At 59.0% G+C, this 15223-nt stretch overlaps 1 protein-coding gene across 3 annotated transcripts in view; it reads right to left on the bottom strand.

The window, feature by feature from the left end:
* RFX1 (regulatory factor X1) overlaps positions 1–15223 on the bottom strand; it is a 33240-nt gene that overhangs the window by 6084 nt on the left and 11933 nt on the right. For 2 of the 3 annotated variants that reach the window (XM_018051203.1, XM_018051205.1), the window contains 9 exons: positions 11587–11696; positions 11256–11339; positions 10123–10230; positions 9097–9213; positions 7990–8085; positions 7218–7592; positions 6391–6485; positions 2178–2571; positions 237–418 (listed from right to left, as the gene is read on the bottom strand). In XM_018051203.1, coding sequence (XP_017906692.1) covers positions 237–418; positions 2178–2571; positions 6391–6485; positions 7218–7592; positions 7990–8085; positions 9097–9213; positions 10123–10230; positions 11256–11339; positions 11587–11696 — 1561 coding nt within the window. The remainder of the gene's footprint in view (positions 1–236; positions 419–2177; positions 2572–6390; positions 6486–7217; positions 7593–7989; positions 8086–9096; positions 9214–10122; positions 10231–11255; positions 11340–11586; positions 11697–15223) is intronic. The other variant, XM_018051206.1, reaches the window with a different exon arrangement.

The raw sequence follows: 15223 nt of genomic DNA, 5'->3' as shown, positions 1-15223 counted from the left end.
TAGAGGAAAGCTGAAGTCTTAGTTAAGAGGGCCGGGGATATTTGAGTCAGGAGACGGGGAAAGGGATAGACAGTGCAAAGGCCCTGGGGCAGGAGCATGGGAGTGTCAGAGGAACTGTGAAGAGGCCAGTGGGGCTGGAGAGGAGTGAAGGGACAAGCGGAGTGGAGGACCTCGAAAACTTAGGGTGAGGGCGGGCCTTGCGGCCACTGGGGGATGTCAGGGGCAGGTGGCCCCACCTGGTGCCCAGCCGGCGGGTGCGCAAGCCCATGAAGACGGAGCGGATGAGCTTGCCGAAGGAGGCGGCGTTGACGGGCTCCAGCTTCTGTTCCTGGCAGTGCAGCAGGTAGTGGCAGTACAGGGTGCTCCGCGGCAGGCTCACGCCCTCGGCCGTCTCATAGTTGTCCAGGAGCCACTGGACCTGGGGCCCGAGGGGCATGGAAGAATCGGAAGAATGCTAAGAATGGCTTCCATTTCTCAAGTGCTCGTCGCTAAGTGCTCTATTTATTTCTAATTGTGGTCTTGACAACCATGCTGGCGAGGGTGTCATGTCACCCTTCCCCACGGGAACTGAATCCAGCAGAACTCCCTAGAACTGCGCTGTCCCAGGCCGTCACCACTAGCTGCAGAGAGCTGTTAAATGAATGTAGGCGGAATGGAAAAAGCCAGTGTCAAAAGGTCACGTCAAGTATGAGTCCATTCACAGAACATTCTCGAAATGACAGTGTTAGAGAAATGGGGAACAGATTCGTGATGGCCGGGGGTCAGGAATGCTGGAAGGGAAGAGGGTAAGGGAGACTTTAAAAGGTTAGCACCAGGGAGATCTTTGTGGGGACAGGACAGTTCTGCATTCTGAGTTTGATGGTGGTTTCCCAAATCTACCCATGTGATAAAAAGACACAGAAGTAGATACCCCCATGTAAGACCAATTGCCAGTTTTCGAGTTAGATACTGTACTACAGTTACGTAAATTGTAACGAGTGGGGTAACTTAGGTGAGGGGTCCACGGGGATCTCTGCAGTTTCTGTGACCATAATTCTTTCAAGATCGTTTTTAAAAAAAAACAACTTGGCAACTTCCTGGTGGTCCAGTGGTTAAGGATCCACCTGCCAATGCAGGGGACACGGGTTTGATCCCTGTTCTGGGAAGATCCCATGTGCCGTGAGGCAACCAAGCCCGTGCACCACAACTACCGAAGCCCGCACGCTCTAGAGTTCATGCTCCACAGGAGAAGCCAGCGAGCTCAGAAGTCTGTGCCCCACAGCAACACAGACTAGGCAAAAGTCCAAGCACAGCAACGAGGACCCAGCACAGCCAAAAATAAGTAATTTTTAAAAAGTCTAAAATAAAAAAAATAACAACAATTCTGTTTCTGGGACTGTGAAACTCACATTTCCAGCACTCAATAGCCTCATGTGTCCTGAGGCCTGTACACTAGGCAGCAAGCAAAGAACATATCCATCACTGGAGGATGTTCCAGACAGCACGGGTCTAGGGGAGCACATTTTCAGAACCCACTCAGGGGTCGTGAAGTCAGTTATGGGGGTCATGACAAGCATTAAAAAACTCAGACTAGAAGCCAGGCTGCCTGAGTGCATGAGGGAGGTCCTGTCTTCTGAGAAAGCTTCGGTCTTGGTAATGATGTCCACAATGGGTGGCCGAGGGAGAGGGCGGGAGTTAAACATGAGACCACTTAGACCTCAAGCTCCTGGAGGACAAGGACCATCCCGGGACATCCCACCCACAGTCACAGAGCTGATGACAAGCCCCATCAGGATTAGGCCCTAGGGCTGTTCCACAGAGCCGCCCTGGGCACAGGAAGGGTATCTCATTGCCTTCCGGACAGACACAGATCCTTGCTCCAGGTAGCTCCTGGCATGGTGGTGCCTGCATCTCCCACCCCATGCTATCTATCCGCCATCGCCAGTTACTATCAGACTCGATGACACTTCCTTGGGTAATAGCTCCAAGAGCTTCAGGCATATCAGCTGAGGCCCACAGAGGCTGAGGAACTTGCCTGAGGCCACACAGTGAGGAGTCAACCCCAGGACCTCTTCACCTGAGCGCCCTGGCACCAGACTGCCCAGACTCCTGGGGACAGTGGCCGGCACCCATCGCCCGCCGCCCCTGCCCAGGGGCCCCCCCACCCCTACCTCCTCTGGGGCTGGGTGGGCACTTACGGTGGCTGGTGAGGCACGGGTGGTGTGCGAGTAGGACTGACTGGCACCGCCCAGCATGTAGCCGCCTTGGATCACGTAGGTGCCTGCTCCACCGCCTCCGCCGCTGCCGCCCCCACCCCCGCCACCCCCGCCGCCGCCGCCGCCGCCGCCGCCACTGCCGCTGCTGCCGCCGCCGCTGCCACCACTGCTGCTGCTGGCTCCACTTCCACTGCTGGTGGAGCTGGCAACGACCTGGCTGCCAGACACATACATGGGCACAGAGCCGCTGCTGGCCACCGCCTGTGAAGTGGCGGGGGTGCTGACCTGGGCAGCCGTGCCCGCGGCCTCATAGTAGCTGGTGCCTGCCGTCTGTGGGTACAGAGGCGTCTCAGGGTAGGAGTAGGTGCTGGAGCGGCTACAAAAGAAGTAGAGGGCGGGAGACAGGGGATAAGAGCTGGGTGGCCCAGGGGCATCATGAGGGAGGCCCTGCAGTGGCGGGGGAAGGGGGAGCAGAGCAGCAACCGCTCCATGCACTGCACACCGCCCCAGTGCCTGGTGGGCAATTCTTCACTGAATCCTCAAAGCAGTCCCGTGACTTCGGAGTCCCCGCTTCAGCCGTGAGGAACTGAGACTGGAAGAGCTGAGTAACTTGTAAAGGGCTAAACACTTCAGTTGCTCAGAAAACAAACTATTGAGAGAATTCCCTGGCAGTCCAGGGGTTAGGACTTCTTGCTCCCACTGCTGGGGGGGTCCTGGTCGGGGAACTGAAATTGATCAAGCCTGGTGGTGCAGCCAAAAAAAGAAAGACCAACAACTATTGAAGGCCTGCTTGGGCACTGTTCTAGGTACGCTGGACCCAACAGCGGACATGAGAGAAAAGGCCCCACCCTGGAGTCCGGGGAGGTTAATGTCCTGGCAAGGGAGCCAGAGGAGAAGCCAAGGGCAAAGGTAGATTGAGGGCACTGTGGAAGGTGGCACATATCAAGGGACACGAGGCGCAGAAGTGGGCGGGGAAAAGTGAGAGCTCTACTTCTAAATCCACTGGCTGCCACCATGAGGGGCTGGTCAGCGACGACTATTAAGGCGCACATGCGTTTCGCTTTGACCCAGCGACCCATCCTGCCCTGGAGAGGTCTCCAACTATTCGGTCACATGAACTCAAGGCTGCAAATTGTAGCAAGAATAACATGGATGGATGGGGGGGTTGGAGTGGGGTGGTGTCTATCTTTACTGGGATGTCAAGTTAAAAGCTGATGAAATCCTACGTGGGGGTGAGAGAGGAGGAGGAAGGCCTTGAGGTCCCATCAAAGAACAAGGTCCAGAATGTTCCATTAGGTGAACAAAAGAGGCAGGGAGGGGTATGGATGATACTTTGGGAAGAAGGGAGAGATCGCATGGCATTTCATTATCTGTATCTGCCATTCATCGGGGTGGAGGGTGTGTGGACAGGGGCCAGCCACCTCACTAAACATGGTTGGATACAGGTTTTGTTTTTGAGCCCTCTCAATCCCCTGGAGATGGAAACGGCAACCCACTCCAGTATTTTTGCCTGGAGAATCCCATAAACAGAGGAGCCAGGTGAGCTACAGTCTGTGGGGTCGCAATGAGACAGATTCAACCAAAGCAACTTGGCTCGCACGCACAATGTATTAGTCATTTGAAAACATAAGCTGGGCTTCCCTGGTGGCTCAGTGCGTAAAGAATCTGCCTGCCAATACAGGAGACATGGGTTTGATCCCTGGTCTGGGAAGATCCCACACGCTGTGGAGCAACTAAGCCCTGCACCACAACTACTGAGCCTGTGCTCTGGAGCTCAGGAGCTCAGGAGCTCTAGAGCCCGTGCTCCACAACGAGAGAAGCTACTGCAATGAGAAGCCCGTGCATTGCAACCAGAGTAGCCCCCACTTGGCACAGCTAGAGTAAGCCCACGCAGCAATGAAGACCCAGCACAGCCAAAAATAAAGAAATAAAAGTAATTATAAAAAACATAAGCTAAAATGTTAAAATCCAGAAAGGGTGGGAAGTGCATCCAGAAGGTGCTGAAGGACGCTGGGGACGGGAGTCCTATGGGCCTCCCAGGGCAGCAAGAAGAGCAACTGAGGTGGGGGTGGGGGGCGTGGTCACTCCTGGTGTACAGCATCGCCCATCAGACCCCAGGATGCAGCTCCTGTTCCCTGTGTACTGGTTCATACATCGGTATAGTCCACATCCACGGCATGAGCGACTACAGAAGTGTGGGGCCTGAGCCAGTACTGCTAAGTGCCCCAGCCACCCCCCCGGCAGGAACCAACACCAGCCCAGCACCCTACCCGCACACTGTGCGCTCAGAAAATGTTGCTATGGCAACTGTTTGCTGAATGACTACAGGAATGAATGTCTGTATCTACCTCGACCACCTGATACGAAGAGCCAACTCCCTGGAAAAAACCCTGATGCTAGGGAAGATTGAGGGCAGGAGAATAAGGGGACAGCAGAGACTAAAATGTTTAGATAGCATCACTGACTCAGTGGACATGAGTTTGAGCAAACTCCAGAAGACAGTGAAGGACAGGGAAGCCTGATGGGCTGCAGTTCACGGGTTTGCAAAGAGTCAGACACGACTTAGCGACCGAACGACCACAACTGGACACAAGCTAAACAGGGCCAAGGACAGAAGCCCAAGGGGTGTGGCTTTAATCAGAGGAGGAATCCAGACCAGCAAACGGCTGGAAATGTGGAAATGACTCACTGTGAGGGAGAGATAGAAGATAGGACGCCCTCAAGAAAGTCATACAGCGGAAGAATCTGAGGGTAACGGCAGACGCTGTGATCACTCACACACTATAGTCACAGAGGGAAGAACTGAATCAGAAACCAAAGACAGACCGGGGAGAGGCAGAAGAGCCCTCGGGGGCCCTCAGGAGCTAAGCGCCTCTCCGGAATGTCCTCTGTGGCCTCCGCCAGCACTGGTCACCTGCACAGATGAGAGCCAGGCAGTGCAGGAAATAAATCAACAGAACCATGAGGTCGCTGGATGCTGTAGACCATGACTCAGGGGCCGGGGCCCCACACCCGCAGCATCACGACCCAGGGACCAAGTCAGTCCATGAGCTAATCCACCCCCAGCGTCATGCCCACAGGGACAGGTGGTTGGGACATGAGAAAGACACCAGGCAAATGCAAAGAAAGTCATGAAACTTCTCAAAACGCAAACAACTCAGGTATGCATGGGATTCTCCAGGCAAGCATACTGGAGTGGATTGTCATGCCCTTCTCCAGCAGACCTTCCCAACCCGGGATCAAACCCATGTCTCCTGCATCTCCTGCCTTGGCAGGCAGGCTCTTTAGCACTAGTGCCCCCTGAGAAGCTGAACGGACAACTAGAATAACTCTAAGTCCTGAATTATTACTGTGGAGAAGGGGAGAGAGAAGGTGGTGGTGTGTGGAGGATCCCCAGCAGGGAGCCAGAGCCGAGGTGAGGGCAGGCCTGGGGCTGACATATGCCTGATACGGCAGGTACTGAGCTGTGTACAGCACCAGAGAGTGGAAGTCGTCTGCGTGCTAGCTGGGGGTGACTGGCCATATGACATTCATGCTGCAATTGAGCAGTGGAGTTACACACGGTGATTAAAGAGGGTAACCGAGACCCACATGAAGAGCTCGGAGCTATGTGGCAGGGGAAGAAACAGGGGACAGAACACGCTGCCTCTATTTCTCAACACACAAAGCAGGTAATTTCTATTCTCAGAGTATCTCAGGGAGGAAACACAGAAATGGGGTGCAGCATCTCCTCTGGGGCAGGGTTGGGGATCAGGAGTAAAGATTTCTTTTTCACTGTTTAACGGTCCCTACTCATTAAAAATTTTATCTTGTAAAATTAAACTTCTTTTCCTTTTTTGTAATTTCTTTTCGGGCCATGTCTTGTGACATGTCAGATCTTAGTTCCCTGATCAGGGATCGAACCTGCGCCCCTGGCATTGGAAGCACAGAGTGTCGACCATTGGACTGCCAGGGAAATCCATGTTTTTTTGTTTTTTGCAAAGAACCAGAACCCCCTCCCTGACTCCAAAGCCTGATGCTATACTGGAATGCCTTTCCCAACATGCCAGGGTCCCCTCTGCTTCACTGTTATCGCCTGTTTCCACCTTGAAGGCTAGCTGGTCTGCCGGAGACTGGGGCTTCAAGTTCTGGGAAGGGATCCTGAGCAGACCCATGCTCCTCCTCCTGTCCCTTCCCCCACCCCCGCCCCACTCACATGGCACTCGCCGTGTAGCTGGCATCGCCACCCTCCACGTACTGCACTTGGCTGGGGTACACGTGTGGGACGGGCACCTGCTGGAGCTGCTGCACCTGGCATGGGAGGAAGGGGACGCAGAGGGTCAGGGGTGGGCTGGCTCCCCACCTCCCTGCTTCTCAAAGTCTGGCAGCTGGCCAAGCTCACGGGGACTCCCAGGTCTCCGGCTGGGAGGCTGCACTTAGGGGCTCTCTGAACACCCTGGACAGGGCCAGGGCTGGGAATGAGGCACAGCGGTCAGGAAAAGCCAGGCCTCTCTGCTTGGACTGGGGACAGCAAGGGTAGGGTTGAGGTGAGGTGGGTGGAAGGGACCCCAGACAGGGCCCTACTGCGGGCATGAAAGCTGAACCCCAGCGGCAGAGCCAAGTTCTGGTACAAGCCTGACGTTTGTTTAGGCCGGAGCAGGGAACTAGCTACGGCTGCAGGCGCCTGCAACAGGGAGGGACCCTGCCTATGGGGGCGGGGCCTAGGTGCACAGGATGCGACGGGCGGAGCCGGGACGAGGGCTGGGGCCCCCATTGGTGGGCCAGAATCTGGAACTACTGACAAAGCAGGGCAGGGGCGGGGCCTGAGTTCCCCACCCATCCCCCATCCCAGTCTGTAGGGGCAGAGCCTGGGACCAGGGGCCCGCTTTGGTAGGGGGCGGAGGGGGCTAATTAGAGATGGGTCCCCAGGCTGTTTGGGTGGAGGTGGGGTCTAAAGGGCCTGCGGGGCCGGGCGCGGGCCGGGGCCGGCGGATCCCGCCCCCGCCCGCCCCTCGCACCCCCGCCCGTGCGTCCGCCACCTACTTTGAGGGCCGTGGCGGCCGTGCCGAACACTAGCACCTGGGGGACTCTCTGGATCCTGACCCTCTGGTCGGGGCTGGCTCGGGCCGGCAGCCCGGGTAGTGGCTCGAGGACCACTTTCTGCTGCGGCAGGAGCAGGTGCGGGGGCAGGAAGCCCACCAGCTCCACCCACTGCTCGGCGCCCGGCTCGTAATGGGGCGGCAGCGACTCGGGGCTGCCTAGCTGCGGGGCCTCCCCGCGGCAAGCTGGCGGTTCCGGGGCCAGCGCACCCGGCCCGGGCCCAGGCGTGGGCGGCCGGGGCGGCGGCGGCTCCGGTGGCGGCGTGGGCCAGGGCTCTTGCTGCTCTGCCTTCCTAGCGGGAAACTGACTGCCTGAGCACTGGAGGACAAACAGAGACACTGCGGGGTCACCGGGGCCGGCAGCGGGTGGGTCTCCAGGCCTCCACCGCCCACCGGGCTGCTGACACTAGGCAGCAACCCAACCAGAAGACCCCCACCCGGTGTCAGGGAAGGGACAATCCAGAGCTCTCTCTTAGCAAAGCCTGGGCCCTGAACTGCCCGGTGCTGGCAAAGAGGAAGGCTTGAGGCCCATGGTTGGAATTGGGAGTCCAGGGTAGGGGTGGGTTTCTCAAGGTTCCAGCTGCCTCCCCCCACCCAGACCCCCCCCCAGGGGGGCTCCATTCCCTCCCTGTGGCCTGAGGGGCCTGCACCTTCCCCCCACCCCACCCTGCCACTGAGCCCCAGTTTGCCCAGAGGCATGTGGGGGAGACACACACCTCCTGAGCCACATGGACCGGCTGGAGTCCTTGCACCGTGAGCTGCTGCACGGGGCCAGCTTTGGGCACCTGTGGAGTGGCCTGAACCACCGACCTCTGCGGGGAGGGAAAGGCAAGTCAGGCTGCGACAACCACGGCCAGCTGGCTGCCCGCCTGTCCTCGAGCGCCACCCCCTGCACCCAGCACTGGCATCAGCCTTTCTCCAGCTTTTCACTGCTGGCCCCACACCATGTGGCTTCCAGACTCCTTACCAAGTTGACTCTGGGCGCCATGGAGAACCCAGGCTCTACCAGGTGAGGCTGACAGGAAGTAGGACTGAGAGCTGAACTTGGAGCTGACTGAGGTGGGCCCCTACTCTCCATCCCCACTGCCTACATGGTCATCCCGCAGGTCCTCACTTCCATGCTATGGTGGGACGCCGGCATTACCCTCAGGACAGAGTGAGGGACAGAAGCTGGGAGGCGGGGAGCAGCCGAGTGATGAACCCAGGGCTGGATTCCGAGGGGCTGTGGTGCCTGGCTGGAGCATATCTGTTGAGTCCTTCAGGGTGGAGTTTCTGCTTTCCTCCAGGGAGAGGATCTATGGCTTTCATCTGGTTTTCTGAGGGCCTGGGACCACCCCCTAACCGACTGGTAATGACCAGATGACAGACAACCCTTGCCTTATAACCTGCTCTGGCCATGGTGGCTGGCAGCTCAGAGTGAGGCCTCCTCTGGAAGATGGGGCATGGACTTAACAGGTTGAGGCCTCTCCCTGAGCCCCTTGGGGGCGAGCCAGTACTTGGCCTTGGGACTGCCTCCAGGCAAATGGGCCTGGAGATACCAAGGTTGTTTCTTGAAGCTGTTTCCAGTGCCTATTCAGTCTGAGGTGCTTTCCGCAGCAGCCCCAACCACCTAGCTCCCTGGCCCTCAGGGCAGAAGCCAGTATTTAGATGAGAAGGAAGAGTCTGGAGAGGAGCAAAGCTGCTTGCCGCAGGCCCCGGTGGCCGGCTAGGGCTGGACCCCCACCGGCTTCCCCACCACCACCCCGACAAACAGCTGTAGGAGGATGCAGCGGCCGCTGGGCTGGCACCCCTTGCCCCTGCCACCGCCCGCTTTGGCCTGGCACCTCTTGGGTGACGGGGACACTCTGCTGGACACCATGGACTTGCAGCTGCTGTGGCACTGTGCCCGTGGGGGCCCCGGCCGTCTTGCTGGAGGAGCTGTTGGCCTGCACCGGTGACCGCTGCAAGGGAAGGAGGCACAGAGAGTGTGTGGGGCAGCCGGGCCCTGAAAAAACCCTGTCCCAAGAGCTATTCGGGAAGGACAACGGCTGGGGGGACGTCTCCCAGCCACCTAGGCTGATAACTGCCCTGGGTGTCCAGACGCCTGGTCCCTCCCGCGGCCCCTGGGATCCCAGGGCAAGGCTCAGAGTTCAGCCCAGAGATGCTGGGGAAGCCCATCTTCCCCAGCGAGAAGGGTGGGGACTTTGGCTTCCGCTCAGCGGCCCCCAGCTGCCTCCATCAGCAGCTGGACTGCAGCCCTGAGGTGAGAAAGGCTAGGTCTGGGGGTCCCCACTTTCCAGATGAGTTGTGAAGGCGCAGATGGGAAGGGACGTGTGCAGGGCCACACAGCTGTGAGTGGTGGCTCCACGTGCTGACCCTGGGTGGGCCGGCTGCAGAGCCCCCATCAGCTCTGTGTCATGGGAAGTAGATGAGGGGTGGGTATTATTACTTGTTTCATGCCTAGAAAACTGTGGACTCAGAAGGCTCTGAGGGCCTGCCCAGAGTCCTTAGGACTGAATGGCTGAGCCTGGGACCTCAAAGTCTGACTGCTGACACCCATCCTCCCAGCCATCCATGGCTCACCTGCCTCCACACCCACGTGGAAATTAGGGGTCCTAAGTATTCATGCTATGGTTGGAAGAGGGCCACTTTGCTTCCTGGGATGCAGGGCCCAGAGCTGGAACTTTGAGATCCATTCTGGCCCAGGAGAGAAGGTGCCTTCTCCTGGGGCCAAACTCAGCTCAGAGCCAGCAGAGCGGAGTCCAGCGCCCGAGCCCCCCTCACCCAGGCTCAACGGGGACTTCAGAGGAGGGAGCCCTCACTCCTTTGGGGACGGGGCGGGGAGGATGGCTGAAGGGGCCATCACCTACCTCAGGGGGTGAGTGCACTTGCTGGGTGCCGTGCACCGTCAGGGAGACCTGGCCACCCTTGCCGCCCGGGGCTGTGCTCTGCACTACCAGACGCTGCGTGGGGAGAGCCTGGAACGAGAAGGGAGAAGGACCATAGTTCACTGACACTGATCTGAGTGCATGTAGTTTTGTTTTTTTTTTTTTTTTGCCCTCCTCGAGGCATGTGGGATCTGAGTTCCCGGACCAGGGATCGAGTTCCCTGCATTAGATGTGCAGAGTCTTAACCACTGGACCACCAAGGAAATCCCCTGGCCTGTGTGTTTTTAATGTACACCTGTGCTGTGCCAGGGGCTTCCCTGGTGGCTCAGTGGCAAAGAACCCACCCGCCAATGCAGGAGATGTGGGTTCGTTCAATCCCTGGGTCGGGAAGATCCCCTGGAGAAGGAAATGGCAATTCACTATTCTTGCCTGCGAAATCCCATGGACAGAGGAGCCTAGTGGGCTACAGTCCACGGGGTCACAAAAGAGTGGGACACGACTGAGCGACTCAACAACGTGCTGAGCCAGTGCTGTCTTAGTGCTGCCTGCCTGCCGGCTCCCGGAATCGCCCAGACAGTCCCGACGCGTGGTGGCTCCCGCATTTCCCAGAGGGTGACAGCGAGGCTTAGGACAGCAGAAGCACTTGCCCAAGGTCCTGGAGCCCATACTCAGCAGAGCTGAAGGTTTTTCCCAGGGAGCCTGGCTCCATGGGCCTCAAAATGCGCTCCCACCCTGGAGACTGGGCAGGACTTTGTCCCAGTCCGTGCCGGACCCCAGCAGCGGCTGTGCGGCCTTGCAGCCCACAGATCACTGTGCACTTGCTCCCGGTGCTGGGCTCTTGGTTCCTAACTGGCTTTGGGTTCTCTGCTCTGGAACATCAGGGTTGGACCCACCAGCCGCGTTCCTGTCAATCCTCAGGTCTCTCTGTTAAGATGACTCCTGCACCTCCTTCTTGCCCCATGGGCCCTGACTGACACGGCCTCACCGGCCACCCCAGGGTAGGCCCCAAATCCTCGAGGCTGGTGCGGGCAGATCCGAGCAGGCTACGGGGGTTGGTTCTACACCCTGGGGAGGCTCTGAGAGCGGGGCGTGGGGGCCAGAGGTGGGGAGCTTACCTGCTGGGGCACCGGGATGTTGGTGAGCTGGAGGGGTGACACGTGGCCCGGCTTGGCCTGCACACTTGTCTGGACCAGTAGCCGCTGTGGGGAAAGGAGGAAAGACCTGAACCGGGCTGGTTTCTCCAGGGAGGCCTGGCTGGGGTGGGGGAAAGGCAGGGTGGAGGGGTAATGATTTTTTTTTAGCAGTGAGCATCTTGATAAGAACAGGTGAGCAGATGGTTCCAGCAGCAGGACTGCGGGGTGGGGGGAAGCAAGGTCACTACGGCCATAGCCTCACTGCCCGCATGGTGTGCTCTCTGTCCACCCCGGGGGGCAGGGCGTGTCCTACCTGCTGGGTGCCCTGCACCTGCTGAACCACCTGAGTGGGGACTCCGGTCTGGCTAGCCGTGGAGCCCGGGCTGGCCTCTGACACAGTCTCGCTGGCCCGCATGGCACCCTCTGTAGGGAAAGGTCACCAGGTCAGCTCTGCCTGCTGCCTCCAACCCCACCCTGAGCCTGAGGCCGTCGAGATGGATGCTGCTGCCTGAAGCCAGCTCCAGATGAGGCTAGGCCTCTCCAGGAATCCTGCCTGGCCCCTGGCCAGCCCCAAGACTGCCCATTGGAGTGGGCTGTGGGCCACAAGGACCTATAATCCTTAACACCCATTAGCAGCCGCACCCCCTCCCTTAATTGTCCTGAAGTCAGTGTCCAGAAGGGTTGACTGACAAGCCAAGATGCAGTGGAGGCTTGGGGAGCTGAACTCCTTTGCCCAGCAGGCAGGACTGTGGACCATCACCGACCCCATCAACCCCACCTCCCAGGGGTTCCACAGCCCTGGAAAGCATCAGGACCACCTGCCTTGAGGTGACCCCTGGCTTCCCAGGAACGGAAGCAGGTCAGGAGTGACCCCAGAAAGCTTCACCGGCCTGCTGTCAAACACCCCCTCCTCCCTTGCCACTGTCAGAGCCTCCCTGTCCTTGGTGGGGGTGGGGCGCGGGAGGGGGGCGGGAGAGGGGCTGGGCGGGCAGGTACTCACGCTGACAGGCAGCCGAGAAGAGGCAGTCATAGAACATGGTGCCCCCCTCCCGCCCCCAGCCCCTGCCCGTCTGTCCCCAGGAGCTGCCCGGCACTCCTTGATCCTTGCCCACCTCTCCAGGAACAGCAGGGTGCGCGGGTGGCTTTATACCTGCAACCTTGGGGAGCTAATCCCCCCAGCGCTCCTGGCAGTCCTCTTGGGATAAACATACTTCCCTCCCAGCCTGAGTGGGGCCTTTGAGGGGCTGGGGCTATGCTCTGGGGTCAAGAGGGAGGCTGGTACCCAGAGATGCTATCAGGAAGGTGCAGGTCGGGTTTCATGCACATCTTGCTAAGTGATTAGCAGGGGAGCTGAGGGGGAGGGGCATGGGGCGAGTGTCCCCAGAGGCACTGGTTGGGAGACCCTCATCCCAGCTGGGACACCAGCCACCCCACCCTCTTTGTCGCCTGGTTACTCCCAGCAGTTTCAGAGGTGGGGTGGGGCTGGGACCAGAGTCACAGGCCAGGCCTAGGCTGAGGCCCCAAAGGCAGGGGAATGCGGACTCAGGCATGTGGGTAAAGAGGCATGTGTCTGAGCCAGGGGCTTATGGGGGACACAAAAGGCTCGGAGCATCCTTTTGGGTCTCAGCCTCTAAAGTGGGGAGCTAGGCTTCGGCTGTTGCAGGGAGATATGGAGAAGGCACTGGCTAGAACAGAAAGGTGGCACGCAAGTAGAAGCAAAGACCTCAGGGGCGAAGTCTGAAGCAGAACACATGGCTGTGTGTACGCTAGGTGTGGGCCAGATGTGGGGTAGGCCCTGGGACAACTCTGCAGCTCATTCCAGGAGACACTGATTCCTCTGTTTTGCTGGAATCATCCCTCGCAACAACTCAGGCTTCCCTGTCATCATCAAAGAGGAGGCCCTCACTGAGCTGGCCCATGGGGAGAAACCCGAGAAAGCACCCAGTCCAGTGGGGGCCCCCGCACGCCTGGGTGTCTATGGCCTCAGGGGCAGTGCCTGACCCAGGAGGCCTGTGGCAGGCTCAGCCTGGCTCAGGGTGGGCAGCGAGCTGGGGGCTTCTCCCGCCCCCTCCAACGCCCTGGTACTCTGATGAAAAGGGCAAGGTTGGTCCTTGAGTGGGGACCTGGAGCAGCTGGGGGCCTGGGGGCTTGCTGGGATCCAGCATCACCTGGGACAAGGAAGCTCCGGGAGGCAGTCTTGCCCATCTCCTGCCTCAGGGGTGGCCCTCAAGGCTGGAACCCCCATCCTGGCCAGGCTGCAGCACAAGGATGAGCAGGTGAGATTCTACAGTCTACTCTTTAGACGAGGGGCTTCCTGTGGCCAAGGTGGGACCCCTGCCAGTGTCTCGCCCTGGCTCTGTGTGTGCACGTGTGTGCCTGGGGGACCCTGAGTCCACGAGCATCAGCATCTGTCTGCAAGTTCCACTTTGCACATGCGCACAGGCCAGAGAGGGCCCTGCCATCTCAAATCTCTAGCCAGGAAGCGGCAGCTGATTTCCTGTGCTTCGATCTGATGAGCATCTCTTCCTCCCTGGCCCCTGCACTTACTTCCTCACTGAGACCTACTCTGGCCTCACAGGCCACTTTGAGCTGCTTGGGAGAGGACGGAGGGAAGCCTGAGAGGCTGGACTCCAAGACGGGACCCAGGTCACCACGGACCACAGATGGGGCCGTCTGTTCCTCTTCCTCCTGATCCTTTGCTCCCGGTTCTGCCAATGATTTCAGTCAAAGGCTCACTGGGAGGGGAGCCTGTGGATTCCTGATGCCCCCAGGGCCCTGGGTCCCTTGTCTGTCCCAACCTCAGTTTCCCCATCTATGCTTGGGGACACTGATAAACACCTTCCGGGTCCTTCTTCTTGATGCAAGTCTTGGACTTCCAGGGGCTCCAAGTGAGACAGAGGCAGGGAAGAGAGACTGGACATGATCCCTTCTTCAGTCCAGCCCTACCCCCTTCCACCGGCTTGGTCTCATCTTTCTAGGGACAGCCGGCAGGACTCACAAGGTCTTCCTTCCACTTGGGTTTCGGGTGATAGCCTGGTGGCCTCTGAGGACGGGGACTTACGGATCTAGAGGATTGTTCCTAAGCTGGAAATCTGAGCTTCCTTCCCATCACCTCCAAAGTCACCTTAGGGCAGAGCTCCCGAGGACTGGGCGAGAGGAGCTGCTTCTAGGGCGGCGGCGCTCCTGGCTGGCTTCCAGTCTGAGCTCCAGGTCTGGCTCCGGGGCCCCGCCCTGCCTCCTGCCTGCAACTCCCTGGGTCCCTGCTCAGCTCACATTGCTTCTGGCTCGGGAGGAGCCCCAGACACCTTGCTGCAGCCTTTGCTGGTGTTAGTTACACTCCCACCTCCACCCCCAGGACCGGCTCACGTGGCCCAGAGGCCACCCTTAGATAAAAGGGACTCTAAGGCTTACAAAGGAACCCTCAGAAATCACTGCCAGGGGTGGGGGAGGGGTCAGCGAAGCCGCAGGAGTCCTCATAGAACAAATCGAGAAAGCAATGCCCGGTAACCATTCCGGGGACAGGCCTGCTGCTGGCAGAACCAGGAGCAGAAGGGACAGGCAGTTCCCCAGGACCACTGTGAAAGATAATGAGGCCACTGCCTGAGCAAAGAAGAGATTCACACCCACAACCGGTCACGTCAACACCGCAACCCATCCACACTGAGTGCCCCACAGCACAGTGGGGGCCAGGAGGGGGGTAACGAAGGCTTTGACCAGTAGGTACCAGGGCCTCCCTAAGGGTGGAAGAGGGGGGTGCTGGGAGGAGCTGGAAAAGACAAGGGAAGAGAGGAGACGGGCTGGGACTTGGGGGATGCTGGGGTCTGCAGTCGTGCGTCCATTCCAGACCCTTGTTCTGGGGATCCCAGACACAGCAAGCAGCAAAAGCCAGCACTCAGGAGGTCCAAGGCCAATAAGATGCCATGGAGGCTATGGAAAGTCCTCTAGCGGCG

This window comes from Capra hircus, chromosome 7 (genome assembly GCF_001704415.2).
Source record: "Capra hircus breed San Clemente chromosome 7, ASM170441v1, whole genome shotgun sequence".
Lineage (NCBI taxonomy): Eukaryota > Metazoa > Chordata > Mammalia > Artiodactyla > Bovidae > Capra > Capra hircus.
This window is presented reverse-complemented; position numbering and strand designations above follow the sequence as displayed.